An 11,218-nucleotide genomic window follows, 5' to 3' on the forward strand; every position below is an offset into this window, starting at 1 on the left:
CAAGAGGATCCTTCTGATGACCAGGCAGCAGGAAGGACAGACTCAGACAGAGGAGGAGGAGGAGGAGGAGGAGGAGGAGGAGGAGGAGGCAGTGCAGAGAGGGAGATCCAGGCAGGGCGCTCAGAGCAGCTCAGGGCTTATAACACAGAGAAAAAGGCTCCCAGGGTCCCCTCCACAGCCCCAGTTAATGAGACCCAAACCCCCATCAGAGTCCCCCATCAGGACGAGGCTGATGTCCCCTTTCAGGGCTCTGAGGGGGCGGAGTCTGTCAAAGGAGAGGTCGTTTTCTGACTGTGAGGAGGAGGAGAAAGAAGGACAGAAAGAGCAGAGAGCCAGGAGGTCGGTCAGCCCGAACCCCTTCCTCTGGCTGTGCAGGGACAGACACACGAGGAGAAAGACGCTCTGACAGACCCCTGATCAGCTCAAAACGTGACGCCAGGCGTTTTTCAGAGAAAACTTTTTCAAGGCTGTTGATTTAACGAGTTACAAAGGACAGGCTGTTGTTGAAACGTTTTCTAACATCTGTCACGAGTTACTGAAAGGTGGCAGTTTGAATCAGAGTTCCTTTGTTTTAGTGATAATGCTGTGACCTCAACCGTGTCCCTCACTGTGAATGAGCGTCCCTGTTTATAGTTTTCAGCCTCATGAGTTCTGAAATCACTCGCTGTTCTGAGAAAATGTTGTGTTGTAGAAGTGTGAAGGCTGTTTAGTGCATCATCAGTGTTATTTCCACGTAACTGTCATTAAAAAGACGACAGAAGCATCAGATTGTCTAAGCTGAGTCTCACGTCTGTGTAGATTTTAACTGAATGCACTTCTTTAATATTTCCTCTTTCTTTCTTTGCATCAATCCATCATTTCCATATTTAAGTCTCATATCATATTTAACTGTAAATTCCCCCTCTCCTCTCCAGGTTACACCCTCCTCCCTGCCGGTAAAGCCGACAACCTGTCGGACTCGAGCCACAGCGAGATCTCGTCCCGCTCCAGTATCTGTTCAGTGGACTCTGTGCCGGCTCCAGGACTTGAGGAGCGGTGTACGAGCAGCAGGAGCTGTACCACCGCAGCTACGAGCAACGCTCCGGCTACGACCACGACGGCCGCTGCCATTCTTGAGAGCACAGCAGCGACGCATCTGAACGTTGAATACAACCAGCCCAGCACAAGGTACGACACGTCAAAATCCTCAAAAATCTGAAAGATGCTGCGAGGAGGACCTGTTTGATTTGCACTCTATCGCCACCTTGTGGTCTGGAGTTTCACGCACACTGTCGTAAATTACTTTTAGCTAGGTGCACAAATTTTCTTTGTTCAAGATAACTTTTTAATGGGTACAATGTGCAGAGGTAAGGTATTTATTGTGGATGCACAATATTGGATTTTTTGCTGATATTCAGTATGCCGATATTTAACAACTCATTTAGCCGTTACTGATATTTTTTCTGTGCACATAATTGCAGAGATCATCAACTGTCTTCTTTATTGAAAGCAGCATATCGTATTATGGTGCACAATCTTGTCTCATTTTTTACGTTATTTCCATTTCTTATGCAAAATCAGAACTTGAAAGTGTATATTTATTTATGACGATTGCTTTCAAACAAAAAATAACCAAAAAGATAAATCTTGTATGAAAGTTGGATGATGCTGTTCTTAAAAAAAATCACATCCTTACCCACGCCCAGGGAAAATTTGGCCAAATTCATTATTGACAGTCAGTAAATATAACCTCTGTTCACAGGGAACATATGAGAAGTGCAACTGTACAGTAGTTAAACCCAAATGTAATGAAATGGTTTACTCTGGTAAATGGTAAATGTGCCCAAATGAGTCAGCTACAAACAGAATGCCAAACCACAAAAAAACTGTCTGCAGATATCCAATATTTTAATTTACTGATAATATTGTGCATCAATAGTTTTTATCAGTACAGTTACGCAATGATATGGTTTGAAACGTGACATCAAGCAAACACTGTAGTAGCTGGCTATATGTAGTGCTATTGGCAGCCCGGTGTATCTGTAATCTAACATTAATCTCGCTTCACTGGCTTCCAGTAGCAGCTCCAATCACATTCAAAGCTCTCCCTCTGGCGTACAAAACATCAACAAGAACGGCTCCTGCCTACCTGGGGTCCCTCATCCAGGTCTACACTCCTTCACGCCCTCTATGCTCTGCTTGTGAAAGACGCCTGGTGCTCCCAGCCCAGTGCGGCTCCAAATCTCTAGCCAGACTCTTCTCCTCTGTTGTTCACAAATAGTGGAATGAATTACCTAACTCTGTACGATCCGCAGAGTCTCTTTCTACTTTAAGAGATGTCTGAAGACTCATCTGTTTAGTGAACACTTGTGCACTTAATCTGAGCCGTCTCCTCTTTGTCCTCAGGGGTAGAATGAGTCAGAACTTGTAGCACTGTTGATGCACTAACTAGGTTTTCCTTCTGTCTAAATTCTTGCTTGTGCTGTACGTCGCTTTGGACAAAAGCGCCTGCTAAATGAAACTGTAAAATGTAAACATGACAACAAGTAAACACTGTCAGTTTGTTTGTAGTTTAGTAGCTGTTTATATTTAGCACAGCTGACAGCCCGGTGCTCTAAGACATGTCCGAAATGTGTAACGTTAGTGAATCCTGGTTAGCTATGTCCCATCAGTCATCTACCAATCAGAGCCAACGTAACCTCACTCTTCATTTTATTGATAGACTCTCAAGTTTGAACAGACCACTGCAGAATAACTGCTGACTGTGGGTTGGAATCAACATTAGCACAAACAGTTTAGCTCCTGTGTTAGCCTTTAGCTCGTGCTTTATCATTCTCTTGTTTATCTTTCTTCTGCTCTTCTGTCCTTGTTCTGACTGACAGTTAGGCTCTAGTGTCCACCATCACTACAAAATTAATCACAGAAATTGTTTTCAACAGATAGAAACACAGATCTCTCTTCTCTCTGCTAAACTTTGTGTCGTCATAGAGACAATTTGGCGCTAATTGTCTCATTTTAGAGTGTGGATTACAATCAGGCAGATATCTAGAAGGGAGACTTTTTCAAGATCGCTGCTTATTTCAGGAAAAACAAATCCAACACAGGCCTCATTGAAAGATTTTGAGTTTTATTCTGAGAGTATTTTCTGGACACATTCACACTCAAACACTTCATGATCACAAACCTCCCCGGTGGCCAGAAAACACACCTCACGTCCACGCTCAGCTCCTTCAAGCTGCTCCTCTATTTCCTCTCCCAGCTGGATTCAAATTACATCCTTTCTCATTAAAACTCACAAAACGGGAAGTCCTATAACATGACACTGTCTGTTTTTATTAGCATCCAACAGTTATCCTCCTCCTCCTCCTGCTTCCTCCACCTTAACTTCATTTCTGTTTTCACACAGCCGGCTTTTTAATCTGACCGAGTAAACAACACACCTTTTTTTACCGTCTGCTGCTTCTTTATTGTTCCTCCATGATCAGGCCGTTCTGTCTCACAAAGTGGAGACTATAAAGTATCCCCAGACACAATAATCTGTCTGCTTCTCTGATATTATATTACCTCGCCAGCCTCGCTGGGTACCGACCGACCTGTTTATGAAATACGGCTCGGTTTCATTGAGTGGTTTGTTTGTCAAGTAAAAACCACGACAGTGAATCAAAGTGTTGCTTTATGAAAAGCTGCTAAAGAGAGAAACTTTCTTCAGGAGCCAGACACGGCGATCTATCACAGGAAAAATGCTGTCAGGTGTTTGTTTAGTGGTTTCGCTGCACAGATGAGGCGTAAAATAATGACAGGAAGATCCAAGAGCTGGATTTCACAGAATCTGATGTTTGATTTTATTCTCTCTGTTTTTTTCTGCAGTAGTTCCTCGTCTTTGGCGCGAGGATACGTATCCCGAGCCTCCACCTTCACCTCCTCCACCTCCACAGAGGAGCTGACCCCTGATCACACCTCTCTGGACTCTGTCGCCGACAGCGGGCGAGGCAGCTGGACCTCCTGCTCCTCAAACTCCCATGACTCCTTCCAGAGCCTCCCCACCTCCTCCTGCCGGCCCTGGGACCACGGCATCCACGGGCATCCGCTGGCCCTCCCGCACACGCACCTCGGCGGTTTCAAGCACACCCAGCTGGCCGGTCCCATCGCGGAGGTGGACTCCTCCGCTGCGGCCGCTCACTCCTGGGGCAACGAGGACTCGTCCGTCAAGCATCACTCCAGAGACTCGAGCTCGGATCTGTCCAATCAGTCGCGGCAGAGCTGGGCGTCGTCCAGCTCGCTGTCAGACACCTACGAGGGGAACTATGGGACGATAAAGCGGCGAAACACCTCGGAGAACCCCTCCTCGCCCACCAACGAGGAAGGAGGGCAAAGCACAGACCCTGTCTACAAGACGGTGACGTCAAGCACAGAGAAGGGCCTGATAGGTGAGGGCTCGGGCTGAGGGTTTGATTCCCTGTGGGATCAGCTGAGGAGATATAGAAAGTTAGACATAGACAGGATCAGCTGATTGGTGATTTGGTGAAATTCTGCAACTTTCTGTTGCTTTTTGTAAAAAAAACTCTTCATAATTCAAGATCAGGATCTAAGACTTCACTTGAGTTCAGTCTAAGCAGAGTTATGGATCATCTAAAGGAGTCGGAGTCAATCTATTATTTATATCTCTAACTTTAGGCTTGTTCTAGTTTTACATCAAGAGTTATTTATTCTTGCTCAGAGTTAGAAAGCATAAAAGGAGTGTGTAGGATATTACTTTAAAAGTTTTTATGAACAAAAGTTTTGATAATCGATCAATCGTTTGAGTTGATCCAGCTCTGATTAAACTTATTGGACAGTTTTCCAAACATACGTTTTAATTAATATTCCTCACAAAAACCAAACGATTAATCCATTATTCTAATCAATAACTGATTATTTGATGATGACGCCTCATCAGTTGCAGCTCTAGCTGTGCCTGTATCGCCGCAGCCATCCATCTCATCAGCTTTATTTTTTCCTTTTGATTTTTCACTTTTAAGCATGAACAGCTGATTGTCTCAGTGAGCAATCACATTGTTTTGATTTTCACATTTTTATCTTTTATTTCTCCCAAACTCCCCACATCCCTCCTTTTTTTGACCTCCTTCACCTCCCCTCTCCTCCTCATCCTTCACCCCCTTCTCCTTCTTCGCTCCATCCTCCTTTTCTTTGACCTTCACCTCCATCCAGTGTACTGTATCACTTCCCCCGCCAAGGATGAGCGTTACCGAGCTCCCCCTCCCACCCCTCCAGGCTACCATGGTCTGGCTCTGGGGGACCTGGGCCTCACAGACGGAGTAGTAGGAGGGCCTGGAGGTCTCCCCAGGCCTCCTCACCTCAGACCTCCAGACTACAGCGTGGCCATGCAGAGGAGCAAACTCCTGCAGAGTCCCGGAGCAGCGGGGAGTCTGGCCGAGGCTCGGAGGCTGGCCGCCAACCAGAGCCTCTCTAGACCACCCAGCATCTGCCTCCCGACACAGGAGCTGGCCGACAGCGAGGACGGTACGTCTCAAGAACAAGCTCAAACCAAAACAAAAAACTGTGCTCCAACACTTTAAGAACCACAGCTGTTTTAGTAAAAAAAAAGGAAACTGAAGCTACTTTCAGTCTATTCATTTTGGATCAGAGAAAATCTTTGGTTTCCTAAAACAACACTTCAAAAATAAAACACAGTTAACCCCAGCTGGACTTATTAAGAGGAATGATTGACAACAGACGGAGAATGACAAAGGATAGACAGAAAAATAAGAAATAAAAAGAAAGTAAGGGAACAAAGGAGGACAGAGAGAAGAGGGGTAAGTAAGGAATGCATGAAAAAAGGATTAGAAAAAAAGGGGTGAACAAGCAAGAAAGAAAGGGAAAAAAGAGATAAAAGGGGTGAAGAGAGGCAAGTGAAGGAATGAAGCTGAGAAATATAGGGGACAAGAGAATCTAGGGGAGGTAAAGAAAGGGAAGGAAGCAAGGAAAGTAAGAGGACAGTATAAAGGCAAAGGTAAATAAAAGATAAGAATTAAGAAACAAGCAAGGGAGGAAAGAAAGAAGGGGTAAAAACAAGAAAGTAAGGAAGGTAAGAGGAGAAAGGAAAGACAGATGCTAGGGAAGATATCAGGGAAAGGAAAGTAGAGAAAGAAAGGAAAGAAAAAGGAAAGGAAAGGAAAAGAAAGACTGGAAGTGAAAAGGGGGAAAGGAAAGGAAAGGAAGTGAAAGGAAGTGAAAAGGTGAAGGAGGAAAAAAAGGAAAGGAAGTGAAAGGAAGTGAAAAGGTGAAGGAGGAAAAAAAGGAAAGGAAGAGAAGAAGGGAAAAAGGGAAAAAGGGAGAGTAGGAAGGAAAGGAAGAAGGGATAGTGAAGACAACTAGAAAAGGAAAGAAATGGGAAAAGGGGAAAAGAAGCAAGACCGTTAGTGTTGGGTTAGGAAGGAAAGGAAAGGGCGAAAAAAGGAAAGAAGAAAGATTGGGAAGGAATCAAGAAAAGGAAAGTAGAAAAGGAATGTAAGACAGGAAGGAAAGATAAAGAAAAATTGAAGGAAGAAAGGACGACTGATAGGAAAGGAAAGGAGTAGGAGAAGGGGGAAAAGGAAGGCAGGAAGTATAGGAAAGAAAAGGAAGAAAGGCAAGGGAAGACAACTAGGAAGAAAATGGGAAAGGGGAAAAAGAAGTGGGGAAAGGAAAGGAAAAGGAAAAAAAGGAAAGAAGGGAGGTTGGAAGGAAGGAAATGTTAATTAAAAGTCAGTGTCGGCTGAAAAATGATATAAATGATGAATCGTTAGTTTCCGTATCCGCTCTCTAACAGATACATTTCAAATAAAGTCTGTGCAGGTTTTAAAAAGGTCTGAAAGTCTGAAACTGGACCCAGTGAACCCTGAAGAAACCCTGATCAGAGTTTTAAAGGAATAGATCCAGATCTTGTAAACTTCTTGTCAAACATCTTTCTCTCTCTTCTTCTGCAGATGAACAAGTGTCGGCGGTGTAAAGACGCTGACATCTCACACACACATACACACACACACACACACACACACACACACACACACACAAACACACACACTCACGGACCAAGTGTTGTGGATCAGGCTCCGGACTGAGCAGCCAGCCTGTCTTCACCACGTATCAGAGCACATCCTCCAAACCCCCGGACCATGATGCACCTGTGTCGACCAGAGGAGGAGGAGGTCGGTGTGACCTCAGAGCTCCTCCCAGGACTCGTACAATCATCTCTTTTTAAACCCATTTCACAAAAAAAAACAGAGAAGTAAAGACGACTCTGACACTTTTTAAAGACTCGCTGACACAGCAGAGGATGGCGGGCCACGGACTTTAAAAAAAGGACAAATCAAAGAAGGAAAGAGGGACGATGAAAACCTCTCACGAGAAGACGTCGGCCTCTTTGGAAACAGACCATTTACCTCCATTCTGCGCTCTAAGCTCTCATGTCCAAGCCTGTTTTGTGATTTCTTTATCTGTTTCACTTCGGTTTCCTTCTTTACTGTGCTTCTCTGTGACGTTTTTCTGTGAGAGTAGAGGCAAAGGGATGTGAAGCCGCAGTCACTTGTGGATTTTTAGCTTAATTTAGCTGATTTTTGGTGATCGCTGTCTGCTTGAGTGAAGATAATTAAGATACAAAAGCAGATTTTAATCTTTTAAGGGTTTGTTTCAGCCACCCTCGCACTGATGGTGTAAAATCACACAAATAAAACAGCAAAAAACAACTTAATTACTCATAAAAACGTATCAGTTTGACGAGTCCCTGATCATGTTTTCACTCCTTGAGAGAAATTTAGCTCCTGTCTGTTTGTGATCACACTTATTAGGCTTTAATTTTAGCTTTAGAGTAAAAATCTAGAAACAAGCAGCGTTTTTGAGGCCGCTCAGTGTCTGTCTCTTATTGCTCGTTGAGTCTGACGCGAGGTACTTTAGCGGCATGCTGCCTCCTGGATGTTCAATAAAAAAAAAAACTGTATTATAACTTCTTTTTAATGAGCTGAAGAACAAATGCCTCACTGCTTCCTGTAGAGCAAAACGTCGTTATTGCAGCAGCCGTCATAAAAGGATAAATTAGCACTGTGTGGCTGCACAGCGTGCATGCACACACACTCACACACACACACCACAAACAAAACAAATGGCAGTGTTTACACCGACGCTTACAGGTTTTGTTTACAGTGTTTATTAGAGCAGTTGTCTTTTGATTTACAAGCTGAAATGTTGAAGCGTAATGCTCCAGGTTTATTTGACCTTGTAAATTTGTTTATAATGCAGCAGGAATGTGAGATGCAGCATAAAATTTAACGATGTGCTCACGGTGTACCTCTCATATCAGTTTGTTTTTTTGCTTCTTATTTAAAACAACGAGCAACCAAACAAGTGGACAGGTGATGTATTGAAACGCCTGGCTTGCATCTCCTTTCCATGTGCATCGTACATTTTGTAGAATATTTAAAGGATTTGCTTGAAAACTGTTTATTTGTATGGAAAAGAGGAGCAGGTTTGTACATTGGGGAATGTTTTTCTGCAGTGCAGCAGGGGGCGTAACTGGAATCCTCTTCTTTCTCCTCCGTCTGCCGCTCTGTGACGCTTCTTTTTGTTGTTTCTGCCACACAAAGACTTGAAATGATTGATGCTAATATATACACGGCATATATATGAATTTATACATATATTTTTTTGTTGTTTCTTTGCCATAAATTAATATGAACTGATCATGTATAGATGAGAAAAGAGAGTCCTCTATAAAGGCTATTTTTGAATATTTTGTTATAAGAAATAATCCAAGGTTGTGATTGCCCCACCTCCGTCTTCGGGCAGGAGTCTTTTAAGGAACTTTTCTCTCTTTTTTGTCTCTTTCTCCCCTCACACTCACTGTTGTTGGCGTCATTTCTGCTCGTCTTTAACTGTAACTGCTGCTGTGTTTTTGGGATGAGTGCTCATGTGTGTGATGTAGATTTAGATTTGTGAGGCTGCATTTTCTTTTCAACCCCCGTTTTGATTCTGCTCACGATGTTGTTTCTCCATAAAAGCCCGTCTCAGTTCGCGGCTGCAGCCTTTGTGGGTCTCTCAGTTTTACCGCATGAGGGTTATTTTATTCAAACTCAGGCGTTTTTTGATGCTTTTATATCTCAGTCTGTTTGAATCGATCACAGCGAGCGCTGCCATGACGCCACGTCCAGTATCTGCTCCCTCAGCGGGACTCCTCGCTGTCCTCCTCTGATGGATTCCACTCGATCCACTGTGACTCTAAAAAAAACAAACAGTAGAAATGTTGATACAGACTGAATCAGGAATTGACGAATCCTCTTTTTTTATTTGCACAACTGAATTCCTCAGACTCTTAAACCACACGTCAGTATTAGTTTTCTGCATGGGTGATCTAAAGCAACAGGCCTGTGAAGCAGGAATGACAGAAAAATGCCTGAATAAGAGTGAAACGTCAGATTTATCCTCAAAGATTTTCTTTTATTTTCTCCTTTTTGATCATTCAGGGCTGATTTATACGTCAACTCATCAGTGTTTTAACCCTGGAGAGGACAAAGCTCCCCTCTCGTCTTTTAAAAAATTCCTCCTCCTCCTTTTGTTTCCTGGAATGCAATAAGAGAGATGTGAATGTGTTTTATGTCGACATCTTTTGGCATTACAGCAGAAATGCACAACAATAAGCTTCAATGTGTTGAGTGTGCTGCACAATCTGTACAGAGGTATTATTATTGACTTGGTCTGTGGCTTCGAGTTTGCTTTACACTTCTCATAGCTGTTGTAACTTATGTCTTTTAGAAAGACAACATGATTTTGCTCGTACGCTTTTTATGTATTTTTTACGAGTGATTGTAAATAGTTGTTATATTTTTGTTGAAGAGAATGTTTAAAAAGGAAAAAAGACCTTTTATTTCTCCAAGTCTACTGATATGAATTTGGACGATGAATAAAATGTAAAGCAGAAATCATTTGGTGTCTAGCTTAATTCATTTTTTTTTTTGCATCTTCCTTTTATGGTTTTGACTTCATGGATGTGAAAACAGACTGTAAAAAAAAAAAATGGATGTCATTTTGCTCGGCTCGAAGTGATTTCGCCACAAAAACTGCTCCCCCCAGTGGCTGGCCGTAGTATAGGTCAAAAAATCCATCTCCCCAGTCATTCTAGATGGGCTGTGGTCAAACTTCAAAAAAATGAACACACCTCGTAGAAATGTTTCTCACATCCAATTGTTGTGATGATTTGAAGATATCATTTGGCTGCCTTGTACTCAAGTCCTCTTTTTCTGAAAAGTTTTGTTTTCATTAGTTATCAGAGGTTAAAAATGAAGTTTTATGTCACGTTTAGGGATGATTGACAGCTGCTGTTCTCGTGAATTTTTTGCAGGGATTGTAAAATATGTCAGGAGGTAGAGCCAAGAAGTGATCAGACTCTCGAAAGAAAAAAAATATATATTATTTCTGTCACCTGGCTCCACTCAGATTCTCCCAGAATCCCTCACAGTCTCTACTGTACAGACTCTGGCTGCACAGCAGGTACCAATAGTGGTCGGCCGGTGATGGGGGTATTTTGGCTTCAAAACTGTACAATGGGAAATGGCAGAGCCATGGTGTCTTCAGATATCAACTGTTGGTCCATATTAAGATGTCTTGAGAAATAAACAGTGTCTGTTTTTCAAACCGCGTACTACGCTAGCAGCACCTGGTATTTTGGCCAAAATTTAGTACGTAGTGATCAGTATGCAAAAACTTTCAAAATTTGCAGTGTGCCAAAAATCCTCGTCCTCCGTCATCCCCCTGCCCCACTGATCCAGGAAAATTTCTCAATATGCAAAGGACCAGTCTACCTGGCATACTGTTTCCCACAATGCCCTGCCCTAAGGCTGTTTGTCAATGCGGGTGGCAGGTTTTGGTGAATTACCGCCATCTAGTGGAATGAGTCAGCATAACAACTACAATACAACAACACTAACGTTAGATGGTACGTGAGATAGAAGTGATGAGAAAGATCACGGGTCAATCTTGTCATTTCTAGTTGTAGAAGAAGTGTTTACTTCTACAAATTCATTAGAGCCCATATGAACCAATAATTACCCTTTTTTAACCATATACGTGGATGATATAAAAGTGTTTTTTTCATCAGCTGTAAAAATAAAATTCCAGGTTTATTTTCAGGCAATGATATAACTTTTGGTGTAAGATTAGAAATCAAGAATGATGATTCTGCTGTGATATGATTAACAAAATAACTAAATGC

The 11,218-nt window shown here is 42.7% G+C and overlaps 1 protein-coding gene across 5 annotated transcripts in view; it reads left to right on the forward strand.

Annotated features, from left to right (window-relative positions):
* The window catches only part of rapgef6 (Rap guanine nucleotide exchange factor (GEF) 6), a 228,330-nt gene extending 218,413 nt beyond the window's left edge, over positions 1–9,917 (forward strand). For 4 of the 5 annotated variants that reach the window (XM_074672524.1, XM_074672525.1, XM_074672523.1 and 1 more), the window contains 4 exons: positions 915–1,167; positions 3,847–4,406; positions 5,188–5,499; positions 6,945–9,917. In XM_074672524.1, the coding sequence (XP_074528625.1) occupies positions 915–1,167; positions 3,847–4,406; positions 5,188–5,499; positions 6,945–6,967 (1,148 nt within the window). In that variant the 3' untranslated portion in view covers positions 6,968–9,917. The remainder of the gene's footprint in view (positions 1–914; positions 1,168–3,846; positions 4,407–5,187; positions 5,500–6,944) is intronic. The other variant, XM_074672526.1, reaches the window with a different exon arrangement.
* Positions 9,918–11,218: the final 1,301 nt, after the last annotated feature.

Source organism: Halichoeres trimaculatus, unplaced genomic scaffold, assembly GCF_033239565.1.
Source record: "Halichoeres trimaculatus isolate MK-OKI-2021-1 unplaced genomic scaffold, fHalTri1.1 fHalTri1_scaffold_6, whole genome shotgun sequence".
In the NCBI taxonomy this organism is placed as follows: Eukaryota; Metazoa; Chordata; class Actinopteri; order Labriformes; family Labridae; genus Halichoeres; species Halichoeres trimaculatus.